Consider the following 17180-nt stretch of genomic DNA (forward strand, 5'->3'; position numbering starts at 1 on the left):
ATTCCCTCTTTCCTCTGTGTGTATGTGTATGACATGAGTGATGGCAGCATGCTCTTCCTTTGCCATGTACATAGAGTCATCTTCTAAGAGGTGTGGCTTGGGACATTAATTGATGTGCAAACTGAGATACACAAGGCAAGGCTGGTGGAGGAAACTTGATGCAAAGGAGATTTTGGCATTCAGATTGCATTATCTGGGTAGTCTGTGTGCTTCTGCTCTTCCCATGCTGAAGTTTAACCTCATTTCTCCCCATTGCTGCAGGTGGATGCTGATGATGTCATCACCAAAGAGGAGCAGATCTTCCTCCTGCTAAAAGCCAAGGCCAAGTGTGAACGACACCTGAAAGCCAAGGTGCCCAAGGTGCATGGTGAGTGTTCCAACCCAGACCCTGTGGCAGGGGCCCTGTCCCTCTCTGCTCAGCCCCAGCCCTTCCCCTCAGCCCCATACAAAGAGTTCAGAACATGTGAGGGTGGTAGCTGGAGACAACTGGTTTTTCTGGTTAGGCTGTGAGGAAGATCTTTCACACAAGGTGTTGGAAAGCAAAGTTGACACAGCCTCTTTCCCCTGCTCCAGAGCTCCAGATGCCAAGGACTCAAGAGGATGCAAGTCATAGGTTTTACAATCCTTATCACTATACCCAAAGCCCAGGCAAAGCGTGGGAGATAGCATCAAACAGTGGTTCCCCCAAGGTCCTTTGCAGTGAGACACCAATGGCATGGAAAACAAAGCATCCTTCCAACCCCTCTGTTCTGTTTCCCTCAGACACACTCTTTCTCTATTCTCCTCAAATGGGCCCAAGCTCAGCTAAGTCTCTTTCTTCCACTTTCTATTTTGGGCTACAAAATCACTGCCAGATGTAGTGCTGGAGGGAGAAGGAAGGGAGAAAGCTCTCTCATGTGGGTAGCAAAGTAACCACCCCCCCACTGGTTTCTTTCATCAATTTCACATGTGTTAATTATTGGTACTGAGGCTGTGTGCTGAGGGACCCTGCACCCACCCAGCTAGTCCCATGTGGGTGTCCTGTGCCATATCCTTCTACTGCCTGAAAAAAGGGGATAATGCATCTTGCATCTCAGGGGTCTCTCTTCCCACAGCTAGCACTGTGGGAGTACCTGGAGATATCACCAGCAGAGGAAAAGGTGCCCAGATCCAGCTGTGGGTTTAAAGTAGAGTTGCCTGCCCACCTGGTGTCCCTCTCCTGTTGGAAATGACAGCAAAGGGCCATAAAGGCCCAGCTTTCATTTTATTCCAGGCCTCTGGCTTTGCATCAGCCAAAACCTCAAGCCACATCCTCTTTTGCTTCTTTGTCCTATTCACCCAGTGCCCAATTAACACCTCATTAAAAACCATATGTGCAAAGGCATTTCCTTCTGTTGTACTATAGACCACCTGCCTACCTTGGGATCTGCTGATATCCACCAGCTGGTCTTGCTCACACACCCTATTTTCTAACTGTTCTCTAAGAGGCTGTCAGCATTTAGCATTGCTCCCTGGCAGCAGCAGTGTTGGTAGGACTGGGGAGATGCATATGACTGACAATCCCACTTTGGGGTGTTTGCAATGGTCATTTTGGTAGAGCAAAGGAATCAACTCACAGGGCTTTGCAAAAAGGACTTTGGTCCTATTTTGACACTTGATTCTACAGCTGAGGCCATCATCACAGAATCACAAGGTTGGAAAAGACCTTTAAGATCATCAAGTCCAACCATTCCCTATGCTAAACCATATCCCTAAATACCTCATCTACCCTTTTTTTAAACACATCCAGGGATGGTGACTCAACCCCCTCCCTGGGCAGCCTGTGCCACAGCCCCACAACTCTGCCAGGGAAGAACTTTTCCCCGACACCTAATCTGAACCTGCTCTGGTGCAGCTTTGTTCCATTTCCTCTTGTCCTGTCTCCTGTTACTTGGCTGAAGAGACCATCACCCAATTCTCTACAATCTCCCTTCAGGTAGTTGTAGGTGGTGATAAGGTCTCCCCTCAGCCTCCTCTTCTCCAGGCTAAACATCCCCAGCTTCCTCAGCTGCTCCTCTCATGATTTGCCCTCCAGCCCCTTCACCAGCCTGGTTACCTAAGCTCTGTCATGGACTGGAACAGAAAAAAACCTCATGTGCCATCATTTAGACATCTCATGGCTTTGGACAATGCTATCCTGAGCTGCCCAAGCAATAAAACTCAGGCTCGTTGCTCCATCCTCTGTAACATATCTCTGTCTAATCCCAAATCCAGGAGGAGGAATCATCTTGATGTCAGTACTCCCAGTAGTATATTTAATGCTTTAAAGACTCAAGGCAAGCAATTAGCAATAGGTAGTTAGATCAAATTAATCTGCAAGAAGTCAACTAATCCAAAAGCAGAATGAATTCTGATTCATCCTTTGCTAAGAAACGTTTTCTTAAGATCCTCCCTGGCAGTGTTCAAGGCCAGGTGGGATGGGGCTTTGGGCAACCTGGCAGGGGGGTTGGAACTAAATGGTCTTTGATGTCCCTTCTAATCCAAACCAGTCTGTGATTCAATGATTCTAAGATGTGAAAGAAGATGTTGCAGAGCCTCCCTAACTCCAGAAATTCACTCTAGCACTTCACAAACAAGGCAGCAAGTCAGCAGAGTTGATGGTCTGAAGAGTTGATGGTTGCAGAGAGAGGACTTTGAAATTTGGAAAGTATCTTCCCACTTAGCAGAAGAGCTGCCATCCACAGATTTTAGACTACAGATGCCCTTGGACACACAAAGCAGGAATGCTGCAGGGTATTTGTGAACAAACTAACTCAATCTCCTTTTTGCAGTGTTGTCTGCTCCTGCACGCTGCAGGAGTTGGAGGAGATGGTTAGTTTTAGATCCTCTTATGGGGTGAGAAGTGACCCAACAAAAGGCTGTAATCTGTACTATGTTAGCTTCAGTGCAGTTCATTTCTTGGCTAAGACTTGGAGGCTTGGTTTTTGCACAAAGGTTTTATAAACCAGGGTGAAAAGTGGCTGGTTCCAGTCCTTTTCTCCTTTGACAATATAGAAACTGGGGCTTGATTGCTATTTGTGCTGATCACCCAAGGACACCCAAGGTCTGTGCTCTTCTCAGGCAGATGGAAGACCTCATCCCATTGCCTCTTCCCTCACTAGAGACCCAAAAGAAAAAGCCTGGGAAGGGCAACATGATCTTTACAATTAAGAGGCACCAGCCTCTACTTGCAGACAGAATTTATGGGGGCAAAATGGTTGTGGCTTGGAGCATTATAATTCCTGGGTGGCCTTCCCAAGCCTTCTGGCAGTCACTTATGATATCACTCAGAGTATTTCTGATGAGCACCCACTTGGGTGGCAGGAGAACTCTTTTAACTGCCATGGAGAACCTGGGTTGTGTTACCACCCCTGCACATTCTCTATCTGTCTTGCCTTTGGATGTTTTAGTGGTGTAGGACCAAGTTGTCCCTCACAATGTATTTCTATTTAGTCTCTGCAAGACCTGGCAGGCAGAGAGGTCTAACAGTAGCCCATAACATTGATGTGCCACTGTATCTATACCAGTCTGCCTGCTGGCACAGCAGAGTGATGGTTTTCACATCAGATACACAGAGGACCTCATCTCTTTGCAAGATCTACCACGTGGCAGCCAGCCATGCTCCTGCCTCTCTTGGCAGCTCCCCATGCCTCCTGAAATCAAGGCTAGAGACTCAGCCCCTGCCCATGGAGTTTGTCAGATGAATTATTCTGACAAAGCAGAGCAGACTTATTTTATATGAGAGGTGGGGCAAACCCCACTGAGAAGTGTGTTTGCTGATCACAGGGAGCAGTGCAACCTTTGGCCTGAAACGGTTTGGCTGGTGTTCAAAGGACAAAAGGGAACAGGTACACTTAGTGCCTTTAAATGTATATATTTTTGTAAAAGAAACAACTACCAAAACTAGCAAAAAAAACCCCCAAAAAACCCTCTGACAATAATAAAAGTGACCACAAAAAGAAACAAGCCCAGGTTCAAGATACGCAGTGCAGGAGGCAACGTGCACTCCTGGTTCAATCTACCTGTGTTAAATTTAGCTTCTAGAAGTCATCTAGATGGGATAAAGCATCCCCATAGGGTTGATAAATGGCCATGAGGGGCATACATGAGACAGTGAAAGTTTGCACACTCTGTCCTGTCTGTATGTACTAAACCAGAGCTATTTTAATGACCTCCTGGAGAACTTCAAGGTCAAACGATCTGCCTTGCAAAAGGGGGTAGGGAGGTGTGGTTTCACGTGGTGTGACAGTGGCACAGTGAACTTCAGATGAAGAAGTCACTCTTAAATAAAAGTCATGGTCACTGGGGCCATTATGAACTTAGCCAAAGTGGTCACAGTGTTGGTGATGGTCTTGTGCAGGAGAGGTGGATTACTGATGGGCTTGAATGTCTAGAGCTGGCAGACAGGAGAAGAGCTTCTTTTTGGGGTGTCATCTCCCTCCCATCTGTCTCCAGATGTTGATCACAGATTAAAACAAGGATTGCTGATTTAGATGGACCAGTTGACACTTCCACTGCAGTATGATATGGTTACTGATGATGGGGGTGTGCATCCTCACAGGGTAGTCTCGCACCACATGTGGTGGGATCTCCATCTTCAAAGGTTTTCAAGAGTTGGCTAGACAAAGCCATGGCTGACCTGACCTCACACTGGTTTGGAAGGCTGAAGGTTGGACAATTCCTCTGATTAGTCCTGCCCAGGGGATTTCAGATCACAAGTCAGCAGTGTGCAGGCTCCTTGGGAGAATTTCTTCCTCCCCATAGACTTCAAGGCTCAGTTATTAAACACTGGTAAGGACCTAACTGCAGTGAAGCTGGTACAGAGCTGGAAAAGGAGTTAAAGGGAGATCTGAGTAATTAATCTGTCTTTTACATTGGAAAAGAAGAGGAGCTTTGCATGTTGTCTCTCCTTTTTTCATTTTTCCTCCCCAAAAGTTGTTTCTCCTTATCTTGGATGTTCAAATCTGTGCTGGGTTTGCCATTCCAGAGAAGAGAAAAGGACAGGCCCTCAAGGAGGCAGCAATTTTGAGGAGATCATATGGAAAGAACATTACAGTCATCACAGGACAAGACTTCTTTGTTTCTAATTTGTTTGCTGTTTAAGAGTCACCTGTGAGGGACAAGACTCACTATGAGCTCTGCCTGGGAGGAGTTGAAATCTGTTATGACCTCCCAGAAACAATGTTTTACTGTCTACTGTGACAAAGCTGAAAAGGGAAATTCAAATCTTTTCCATTAGTTCAGCTTCACTGTGTCTGAAGGTACCAAAAACCACTGGTGCAAGAGCTGGATCTCAGCTGCCCAGTGTCATGGTCTGCTGGTAGAACCAGTATCCTTCTGGGATCATGGTAGTAGCCTTCAGCATGGAGCATGTGACTGTGGGACACCCCTGCAGACAGCCCAGTGATGTTTGGGAAAGCAGAAAGTTCCCACTTAAAAGACTTTGCTCGAGTCAGCAAAGAGTGGCTTTGCACTTGAAAGTCCCATCTCTCCAGGGAAACTCTTAACCACAGAGATCATAGGACAAGAGGCCTTTGACCCCATGGCTGCTTTAGAGCTGCTTCACGCTGGATGCTTACTCAGGCTCTGCAACAAGGGACGACTGCTGTGCAGCCTGAGGTCTGGCTGGCACATCTCTGCTTTGGGGTTTTGTCCTGCATCCCCTAAACTTTCTATGTTATAGCTTGAGGGTGGGGTCAGAAGAGGACCTTGAGAGATGCATGCATTGCTGTGGGTGCACAGGGATACTTCCCTCTCCTGGGTCTCTAGGCTGTGAGAATTAGGGGTGTGCACTTCTGCAGACAGCCCCTGCAGAAGACTCATGGTCTTAGCTTAGCTAACAAGGCTTGAGCAGAGCTGAGTCATGGTGCTAAGGACCTGTGTGTCTACACAGAGGCCAGCTTATCACCAAAAGCATGACTTCATTTGCTATTTCAGATCCCCCCCTGAGCGTGCAAGTCTAGGCAAGAGCAGTGGCACAACTGACTGACCTGAGAAAGAGCCTTTTTGGAAGAGGTTTGTTTTTCAGATGGCTTCCTGATCTGTTTCATCATGCAGCCACATAAACAAGAGGGCCATCCCAGGGAAAGCAGCAGTGCCAGGAAAGAAAGATGTTGGTGTAAGCAGTACTGCACTGAGCCTTACCTCCTGAACATCTGAGATTCTGGAAACCCGAGTTGACTTATCCCCAATTCCCCTCTTGCTCCCATGCAGCCCCACTTCACAGCAAGGGCTGCATGCACCCACTTCATGCTGTCAGACCCTATCCTGCAATCATCTTTGACCCATGCCTGTCCCCCTTCATCACAAGTTGCCAGATACCACCCAGCAGAGGGTTGCTTGGATCCTGCCTCTGCCTGGCTGTGATTGCAGCACTGTTATGATTTATGATCATAGTCAACGAGCTGTGTTTTTGGAAGCAGTGAGGGAATTTTGGGGCACCTTGAATCTTAATTTTTTTAAAAAGATGCTTTAGATAGAAAGAACTATCACGTAAGCTGGCATGAAAGCTTGGTAGGGCTGCTGTCCTCATTCTTGGGAGCTGACGCATGGGGATATTCAACGCCTCGCCTCCAATCTCAAAGGAGAGTCTGTGGCAGAGCCAAGGTTTGGGTTCTCATCTCCTTACTCTTCAGCCAGGGCACAAGCCACAAACCACATTTCCTTTTGTCCTGGTGAGGCTCCAAAGATTCAAATCCAGGTGGACAGAAGCTGAGGAAAATCTTTGGACAAATCCCACTTGACTGGAAATCAAAACCCTCGTCATTGCCCTTGCTTTAAAGCCTCTCTGGTTTTGTTTTGAAAGGAGGAAAACACATCTGAAATTTCCTGCAGTGCAAGGGGTACCTGTGTTCTTCTCCTCTTTTGCCCATCTCACTGTTGAGTGCCCTTCATGGGCCAGTTCTTTTCTTGGTGTAACCTGGCAGGTTCCCATTCCGTTTAGTGAGGGCACTGATTGATTTATCTCAGATGCACTGATTTATCTCAGGTGCATTGATTTCTCCCACAGTTCAGCACTGCAACTTGACTTTTTCCCCCCCACTCTAATATTCATCCAACCAACATTTAAAAAAGGCAAAAATCCAAATTTCAGAGATATCCATGGATCTTAAAGGATGAGAGGTAGCATGGATCAGCACTAAAGCTTCATCTTGGGCTGATAGCTGCTGTTCCTTCTCTCACCTTGCAGGAAGACATTAGTTGGAAGGAGACTTCTAGAGACTGGAAGGGAACTTCACTACCTTTCTTGATTTTAACTTTCTTCTCATCCCTGGCTCATGCCCTGAAGGACCAGGCAATTATCTATCAAGTGGAGCATTCAAATATGTCATCTGCTGCCACAGTTGAGCAATATCTTGCTCGGTTGAAATAAGTGAGATGCAATTTAATTAGATGTGTGTTGAGGCTGCATTCCAAGAGCTGCATTTCAAGAGCTGCATTAGGGACTAAGGAACCTCAGGGTGAGTACCAAGCGTTTCCAGAGAGTAGGAACATGTGGCTGCACATGTGTGATTGCTACCAGGGTTGATAGTCCAAAGGAAAGTCCTAAGAAACAAAAAGGTAAAAAGAAAATGAAACTCTAAACTTTCTTCAGCAATAATGAACCATGGTTTATGTGCAAAAACTCCAATTTCCCCTTTTTCACCCCCTTAAAATGTTAACTTTTAGGTTTATACTAGCTAGTGGACAGTGAGTCTCTGTCCTCTTAGAACAGATCACATAGTGCCATCTCCCTTTGGCCACCTCCAGGTATATCTCTGAGTCTGAGGACATTCCATGGACTCATCTAGAGGATGATGTGGGCACAGCCCCACATGGACCATGGAGAGACCAGACTAAGCCTGATCAGTGTGATTCCACACAGCCAGGCATGTTCCTCATCAGCCACTTTTGGCTAAGGCACTGAGGGACAGAGACCCCATAAAAATTCAAACAAAACCCCCCAAATTAAACCCTGTCCTCACAAGCATTCACCTTCTTTTCTTCTTTTCTCTCCTTTTTTTTTCTCCCCTTTTTTTTTGTTTAAATTTAGTCTCTACATGAAAGCCTTTCAGAAAGAACAGGAAACCCTAAAATTTCTCCTCTACGTATATAAACATTTCATTTCATCCATGGTGGGCAGCCTGATGCCACCCCAAAGTTAAACCTGGAAGGTGATGAAGTGAAATTCCCAGCCATAAGCCATCAGACCTGATTTTTTTTTATTATTATTATTATTTTTTTCACCCATGAATTAAAAGTCTGTCTTAGCCTGGTTTGGAAAAGGAGATGGGACATTTTGTGGGGGGGAAGAGAGATTTTTTTTTCACACAGACCTGTTATTAGTAAAGGCCATGGGCAATCCTTTCTCAGAGTCCTAGGTGTTGCAGCTTGCCTCAAAATGTCTTGTTTTTTTAATAAATAAACATATTTCCTAGGGAAAAGGGGTTATTTTTAGTTGAGATGCCGTGTGTGTTTACCCAAGGTGTGTGGGTTGCCCATCTGAGTTTATGGCTCCATTGTCCCTAAAGGACCTATACCCAAGCCCTAGCACAGGATCTGAGCTTGGTTTTCTCTCCAGAGACTCAAGCACCATCCCCAGCCTGCCAGGATATCCTCAGAGCTTGTGAGTAGCCTCAGATGCCCTAGAAATAAAGGGAAGTAGAGGCATCCAGGTCACTCAGAATTTTCCTTAATCATGTCTATAAACCCTACATCTCCTGGGGTTTTCTTGATTCTCTGTTTCTGCTCTCAGTCCCTGTGGCTCAACGATGAGGGACCAGATCATTGGGCCAAATACTGTCCTGCAGATAACCAAACCATCCCTTGCATGATCCCAGCACTCTTTTGGCTTGGGACAGCTGTCACTGCCCCAGTAGGCCAGGAGATCTTTCAAGACAGCAGCACAGACAAGACTGTTCTTCTGGGCTATGCATGAGTGGGAGCTCAGATTGATGGATATGAGCCCTGCTGGGCTTGAAGAGCCTGAAAATGGGCTCTGGCCCATTGTATTGACTACTACAGGAGCAATCAGTGAATCCTGGTCAAGCCTGGGTTTTCTCATTGCATGTATGGTTCTGGGATGGGTGAAAAGAGCACTAAGACCCTACACAGAGATGTCATCTCCCACCCAACCCATCCAGCACTGAGTCAGCAGACTGTGATGACTAGTGAGGGCTTGTAGCTCTTCATAGATGGCTACTTGCTGGTCGTGCCAGAATTAGAGGTAAAAAGAGATTGGAAATACCAACAGCTGGTCTCTACCTGAAAAGGGCTTCCACTTCCATTGAGAACTGTCTGCTGAGCAGCTGTCTTGCAATGCACAGGAGGAATGAGTCTCAGGAGTTATGATAAGCATAAATGGTCCCAGTGTTATGTAAAGTAACACAGAGAAAGGGTGAACAACAGTACATAGGAATGGCTAAACCACAGTACTAATTATCCACCTTATTTCCATAGAATCACAGAATGGTTTGGGCTGGAAGGCACCTTAAAGATAATCAAGTTCCAATCCCCCCTGCCATGGGCAGAGAGACCCTTCCCTAGACCAGGTTGCCCAAATTCCTCCTTCCATCCATCTTCTTGTGCTCCCCTCTGACACAGAGATGTCAGAGACGTGCACACCTCCATTGAGAGACACAGCCTCACCTACCCATGCAAACACTCTGGGATGCAAGCAGAGGGTCTTTCCCCAAGAGAGACAGACACACAGACAGACAGACACATGATCCCTCTGCACTGCACAGCACAGATGGACAATAAGACGTGCCTCTTCCTCCAGGCATACCCACCTATAGCTCTATACCTATCCATATGCAGGCACTCACACACACATTCTCAGCCAGCTTTGCAGTGCATTTGCACCACCAAACACCCCCATAGAGAGGCACTGGCCCTCCACACCTCCTTTCTCCCCCTCCTGTCCCAAAATGCTGGGTCATTTCTTTCTTTTTTGGTTGCTCCTCCCTGCCTGTTTCCAATCCACCCAATGTCCTTCCCGTAATAGAGTGACCACAATTGCACACCGTCTTCCAAATGTGGTCTCCCTGGTGCCTTGCACAGTGCCAGAAGAAGTCGAGCTGATTTATATTCCATACCCCTAGATAAACACCTCGAGACCGTGTTTGCATTTATCCAGCTGCCAAGCAGCCTCGCAGATGGTTTTAATGTGTTCTCCACATGCATGTCCTGCTTGCACTGAAGTCAGGATTGAGACTTGGAGGGGGGAAGGAGAGGAGGGATGAGGCACAGGCAAAGTAGCAGGAGAATAGCCCTTGTTGCACCCCAAAGATACAGTCTGGGTAGTGAGCAGGCATGACCCAAATGTGCCTCTCCTTTCCTTGCTCCTCCACCAAAGCAACCTGCAGCATGTTGGGATAGCTGAGCAGGCTCATGTGGGCAAGCAGAACTGATGAAGGAGCAAGATGAGAGATGCATGTGGGGCATCCCATTCACAAAGCTCTCTGTGGAAGGCTTCCTGCCCTCACAAGTCCCCAGCAGTGACATCAAACAGAAGTTGCTCCATCCTGAATGCCATATTGGCTTGTGATAATGGCTACAATTTCCATGCTCCAATATTTCAGCCCTCAAGGGCTAAAGGAGATCTGCAAGGCACAACTGTTCTGCAACGATGGTAATCTGTGCTAATATAACTGCTCTGTAGTATGGCAGAGCTGTAAGGGAGTATTCAGGACAGTCCAAGCAACTGTGAGATGAATGGGCACACTATAACAGTAACCTTCAGACACCTCAGACACTGAGGCACATGCCCTGCCTGGAGGATTTCACAGTCTACCTTCAGGAGATGGGTAAAGATGGTCTGAGATGAAATCTCATGCAGAGAGATGAGAAATAAATCAGATTTTGTGACTTGAAGCCTTATAACCTGCCCTATTGTGATTGAGTTTGGAGGAACATGTCATTCAGTGCATCTTTCTGAGAGGCAGGTAACTTCTAGTTAGATGGTGAAGTGACATGTTTCCAAATGCCTTCTCAAAGTGCTTGTTTCTGCAGAGCTGGATGAGGAGGAACTATCTGCTGGTGACCTGAGTCCCTGCTCCAACACAGCCCTGGAAAGGCAGTGGTTGAAAGCAGCTTTTAGCACCACCCCTCCCAAAACTTGTCTCTCATTGTTCTCTCATTGTTCTGAGAGACAGGTTTTGAGAGAGATGGTGCTAAAGCTGTATTTCAGTGAGGGCTTTGCTCCATGAATCCTTGGGGCTGCCTTCAACTGAAGCTGAGGATTTGAATGGGGGGCACTTGAGTGCTCCTGTTTTGCCTGGAGAAGAGGAGGCTGAGGGGTGAGCTCATCAATGTCTGTCAGTGTGCACAGGGTGAGAGTCAGGAGGCCAGAGCCAGGCTCTGCTCAGGGGTGGCAGCGACAGGACAAGGGGCAGCAGGTGCAGCTGGAGCAGAGGAAGCTCCATGGGAATGTCAGGAGGAACTTTTCATGCTGAGGGTGCTGGAGCCCTGGGCCAGGCTGCCCAGAGAGGCTGGGGAGTCTCCTTCTCTGGAGACATTAAAACCCACCTGCATGCATTCCTGTGTGATTTAGTCTGGGTGATCCTGCTCTGACAGGGGGTTGGACTAGATGATCTTTCAGGATCACTTCCTAATGTTCTGTGATTCTGTGAATGGATGGATGGATGGATGGATGGATGGATGGATGGATGGATGGATGGATGGATGGATGGATAGATGGATGGTAAAGAAAAACAGCCTTACAGGAAATGCATCAGGAAACTAGAGGAGGTGACCCTTATTGGTGCAGGAATGTCATGGTGGAAAGACGCTGAGCTCTGCTGTGGCTTAGCCTGTGTTCAAGAAGTGATGAGCTGGGTGCCTCAAGATCAAGAGGTGAGAGCACAGTAATTACATAAGGGAGCTGTGTTGGTGTCTTTGTACCTAGGAAGAAAGGAGTAATCTGGACTGTTTCAGAATCTCTCTTGTCCTTGGAACTGGTTGCCTCCAGAGTAAGTGAGATGATTTCTGAGATCTGGAGTGGAGGTGGGTAGCCAGCTGGAAAACTGAGCTTTTCCAGTACCTCAGCATATGAGAAACTGAGGTGGGATCAAGAGGCACTGACCTGACAAGGATGGCAGCAGAGCTCCAAAGTGCAACACGCAGCAGAAGCTGAGTGACGTAGTACACCCCTCCTAGCCCCATTAATCATGCAGCCTTTCTTTGCTCTAATGAGGCTCCATCCTAAAATCGTTTAGGGATGTGAAACATACAGTCCTTCCCAGGGAACTCACCCCAAACATGACTCATCTGAAGAACAGCAGCTATCTCTTCATTTCCAGTATAAGCTTTGTTCACTGCCAGTTTATGCCTGTTTCTTTTTGCATCATTTTCCACTTCAGTAGCTCATCTCCTTTCATATTACTTACCAGTAGGATAAGAAAAACCTTCTCTCTCACTCTCTCATTGGATTAAGCAGCCTTTTATTCTCCTCCAGGGCCACTGATGAATCTTTCCACTTTACAAATCCTTCCCTGTCACTTCCCTTTCTGGTCCTTTTCAACAAAGGAGCTTATGAGCTTTCCCCCAGAGAATTTCTTTTGTTTGACCAATAGTAAGGATGTCTCAAAACCTGTGAATCCTCTTCTAGCAAGCCACCATGGCATGAAGCAGCAAAACAAGTCTTAGAAGGCAAAGCTTTAATTCCTGCCTTAGCAGTTGACTTTTACCAATCTCACCTTCCTGTGTTAGCTTTGTAGGCAGGGAGGGTGGTGGTCACTGACCTTCACTTTCTCCATAAGTATGATTGCCCTGAACTTGCATCAAACTTTGGAAAGAGAAAAGGAAACACCAGGATGAGGCATCTCCAAAGTGTCTGGAGAAGGAAAGTTCTTGCCTAACTTCCAGACCCTCATGCTGTCCTGCAAGACTCATTTCTCCAGCACTGAAGTGGTTGGTGATGTCCTCTAAAGAGTAGCAACTTCAGTTCAATATCTACTTCCCCTGTCTCACTCCATGAGTTGTGGCTCTGAATTTGGAGGGGCTTCACCCACATACATACATGTCATTCATCATTGCCTCAATGACTGACATGCATCCAAGATACTTAGGATGTGGGGTAAGCATGATCATATATCACTTCTTTTCTTCAAAATTCATTCATTCCTCTTGACTTCCATCATCAATAAATCCTACTATTTCTTCCAAGGAAAGAAATATTCTGCATTCCCAATTCACTTGGACCTCACATCCCAAATCTACTCACCTATACCGATCCAAACAGCATGTTTGAACCTTCAAATTATTTTTCACCAGAAAAAAAAAAGAACATCTTTAATAGCTTTTCAATCAGCATTTAGAACAAACTGGTTCCCTTCTGGTTATCTGTGTTTCTAAATATTGTTAACAGTGTCTCAGAAGAGACTGGTTTATTTTTAGCATGCCAAATGCATGCTTCTTGCACGTGGTGGATTTTTTTAGCTAAGGACAGCTTATAAAAAAGGTTGTAAAAATGGGTTTGTTTCTTTTTTAAAGTATAGTCATGAGGAAAAACTGTTGGCTTTCAGAGGTTTGTATTGTTTTCCTGAAGCTCCTCATCATTTTTCAGATTTTTTAAATTTTTTTTATTTTTTTTTCAGAGAAAAGGAAAACAACAGAGAGAAGCCAAGTTGTTAGTACTGTTAATATTTTTTTAAAAAAAAATGAAGGGAAAAAAAATATTTGGGAAAACAACAAAAAGAAAAGTTTTGTTTGGATTCCAGCACAGTACCAATGGAATATATGGTATTTTCCCCTTTCCATTTTATCATCAGCTCAGTTGTTAAGTGACCTCTAGAGTGAGTAAAAGTGGAGAAAGCTGGAGGCAGAAGGTGTAGTTACAACATCAGTGGTCTCAAGCTGGTGAAATTAATGTTAAAGGCATCACATGGCTGTGTGGACCAGAGGAGACAGGGTGGAGTGAGACAGGGTGAAGAGAAACAGGAAGAAAAGGATGTGAGGAATCACAGTCACAGAATGCTTTGGGTTGGGAAGGACCTTCAAAGGTTGTCTAGTCCAACCCTCCTGCCATGGGCAGGGACTTTTTCAACTAGGGCAGGTTGCTCAGAGTCCCATCCAACCTGACCTTGATTGTCTCCAGGGATGGGGCATCAACCACCTCTCTGGGCAACTTGTGCCAGTGATTCACCACCTTCAACCTAAATAATTTCTTCCTTACACCTAGTTTGAATCTACCCTCTTTTAGTTTAAGACTATTAACTCTTGTCATATTAGGTCAATGGTTGTCTCCCTAAATGGGAGGAATAGAGGCAATAGAGTTAGGAGTGAAAGAAGGATGGTGGAGCTCCTGTCTGGGACAGCAGGCATGACAGAAGGAAGAAACAGCTTTTGGCTGCATTAAAAGCCAGGTATGGATCCAACAGTCATAAACCATGGCTGGGCCTGAAATCAGTCAGTATTTCCATTTGAAAAATGTTTTCTGGGAGCTTCAGTCAACACAGGAACTTCTCAATTTGCTCTGCAACCAGTAGGCATCTGGCTTGACCTGTGGATGTCCCCCCTAGATTCCCCCTGCCATAAACTAATAATTGCAGTCCCTCTTCCCAAGCCAATTCCATTTCTTTTGCCCCCATTATGCCCTGGATTGGCAAGAAACACAGAGTGCCTAATTTTAGGCTATACACCAGCCAGTTGGGTGGTTGGTCAGCAAAAGCTGGTTGGCCAGGTGGCAGCTTCCAGATGTTCACCTGCTCTTCTCTCTCCTGATCTTTAATCACAGAGAAATTTGCAGGGAGGAAATGATGGCTGAGATGTCTTACCCCTCTTGAATTTGGCTAAAATCAATTTTCCAGGCATGAACTGGGGAGAAAGAGGCAGGGGATGATGAAGAGATGGAGAGGAGCTTGAAGATGTTTCTTTGTGTTGTGACAGTTCATGATAATGACAACAAATTGACTTCCAAATCTTCTTGGGGGATCCAGATGCTTTCTGAAGATAGAGTCCCCCGAGGTCCTTGCACAGCTTTAATGAATCAGTGCTGTGGGTTGAAGCATGGAAAGATTTCAGATGCAGTGAGAAGCAGCAAAGATTTTCTTCAAAGTTTCTGAGGGGTCCCCAAATCATCCTTGGGATAAAGCCTCAGTCTGCACTCTGTTTCTCACACAGCACCTTCACCCTCCTGCTTTTTGGAAGGATTCTGGGGATCAAAGGACCCCCAAAGAAATAATTGTATTCACTGTTATCCAACAAACATCACTTTTCTTTTGAAAAATGAGTCAGCTGAATATGAGCCAGCAGTGTGCCCAGGCAGCCAAGAAGGCCAAGGGCATCCTGGCTTGGATCAAAAATAGTGTGGCCAGTAGAGCTGGAGTGGTGATTGTGCCCCTGGACTCGGCACTGGGGAGGCTGCACCTCGAGTCCTGGGTCCAGTTCTGGGCTCCTCACCATAAGAAGGACATTGAGGTCCTGGAGTGAGTGCAGAGAAGGGCAACCAGGCTGGGGAAGGGGCTGGAGGGCAAATCCTCTGAGGAGCGGCTGAGGGAGCTGGGGATGTTTAGTCTGGAGAAGAGGAGGCTGAGGGGAGACCTTGTCACCACCTACAGCTACCTGAAGGGAGGGTGCAGAGAGGTGGGTGATGGTCTCTTCAGCCAGGGGCCAGGAGATGGAACAAGGGGAAATGGCCTCAAGCTGCCCCAGGGCAGGGGCAGATTGGATATTAGAAAAAAAATTTTACTGAAAGAGTTGTCAGGGCTGGAACAGGCTGCCCAGGGAGGGGGTTGAGTCACCTGCCCTGGATGTGTTTAAAAACAGGGTAGGTGAGGTGCTCAGGGATATGGTTTAGCTTAGGATGGGAATGGTTGGACTTGATGATCTTAAAGGTCTTTTCCAACCCTGTGATTCTGTGATTCTGTGAATGAATCCATTGCATGTGTGTGTGTGTGTGATGTTTACAGCATGGAGAGGTCATACTCACCAGATACTTTTCCTGATTCATATTTTTCTGGACAAATAGTGCAGAATGATACTAAATGAAACCACCTACAAGTGAAAGCTGACCTTTGCAAGTCATTCTGAAGATCATAGGAAAGTGGAAGGTTTTTCTCTCAGCATTTCAGAGCACAATATTCAGATGACATTTGGGTTTTTTTCCTCTTCAATGTTGTTTCTCCACAGCATTCATTTTAGAGTTTACCCAAATTTATTTATTTTGTCAAAATAATTGGGTTTATTTTAAGTAAGACCACTTTGAGGGCTAAATGAATTCCTTATTTACTTTCTTGTCTGCAAATAAAAAAACCCTCAGAGACAATAACATTTTGTCCTAATCCAAATTTTGTTGAATGGCTTTTTTTTTTCCATTTTTCTTTTGATCCTTCCAAAGAACTGAAAAATAAATAAACTGATTTTCACAGTGGAAGTTATCCTACAACATAAAGAGCCAAAGAAAAGGGCTTTCCCAGTTTTCATGAATAGGAAATGTAGTATTATTCCTCCTCTAATGTGACTGGAAGCAGAGAAGAGGCAATAAACTTCTTCCTCCTTTTAATCACCCTGATGCTAGAGGAATTTTAGCCTCTCTACCCCCACTCCTAGTTAATGCTGTAGAAGATAGGCAGCGATTAGTCTGGTCCTTTTCATCAGCACTCAATTAAAGATAAGAAATCAGCTGTTAAACCATGAGCTTTCCTGTTGTTTTTTCAAGTCCTAAAATACCAGCAAACTGAATTGATCACTGTCAGCTCCAACCCTGGAGGGTACCATACCAGCCAAATGGTCTTTAAAGCAATCCTGGCTTCTTATTTAATCTCGTGAAAGCACATTCGTTATAAAGGATAAATTACAGTTTGGTTGAAAGATTGCTAAGGCAGTAGCTTTGATATTAATGAAACATGCTGAGATCTTGGCTGTGCTTATCATTTCTTGCCTAGTGCAGCTCTGTGCAGATAAGGGGAGGCTGTTCCGTTTTATTTTGATTCGCATGTAATTTCTCTCCCTCAGACTCTTTATATGCTGTTGATAAACCCCTCCGTGGGCTGACATCAATATAGAAGGCAGATGCTGCTCTAAAAGCAGTGTATCCACCAGCTTTTCACTTCAAACACTTCACTGCAGCTGGATTTTAACCCCCAGGTGCAGTTGATACAGCCCGATGCAAAGATTCAGGTTAAATTTGGGTGGATAGTCCTTCCTGAACTCTTCTAGGACTTGGAAATGCAGCCCTTGTTCAATGTCCACATCTGAATGGG

General features: G+C 45.8%; 1 protein-coding gene across 1 annotated transcript in view; it reads left to right on the forward strand.

Moving 5' to 3' along the window:
• Positions 1–17180, forward strand: part of PTH1R (parathyroid hormone 1 receptor) — a 121749-nt gene that overhangs the window by 67030 nt on the left and 37539 nt on the right. Inside the window, exon 2 of the mRNA XM_084260786.1 lies at positions 262–367. Coding sequence (XP_084116912.1) covers positions 262–367 — 106 coding nt within the window. The remainder of the gene's footprint in view (positions 1–261; positions 368–17180) is intronic.

The sequence above is a fragment of the Gallinula chloropus genome (assembly GCF_964237585.1).
Source record: "Gallinula chloropus genome assembly, chromosome: 2".
NCBI classification, from domain to species: domain Eukaryota; kingdom Metazoa; phylum Chordata; class Aves; order Gruiformes; family Rallidae; genus Gallinula; species Gallinula chloropus.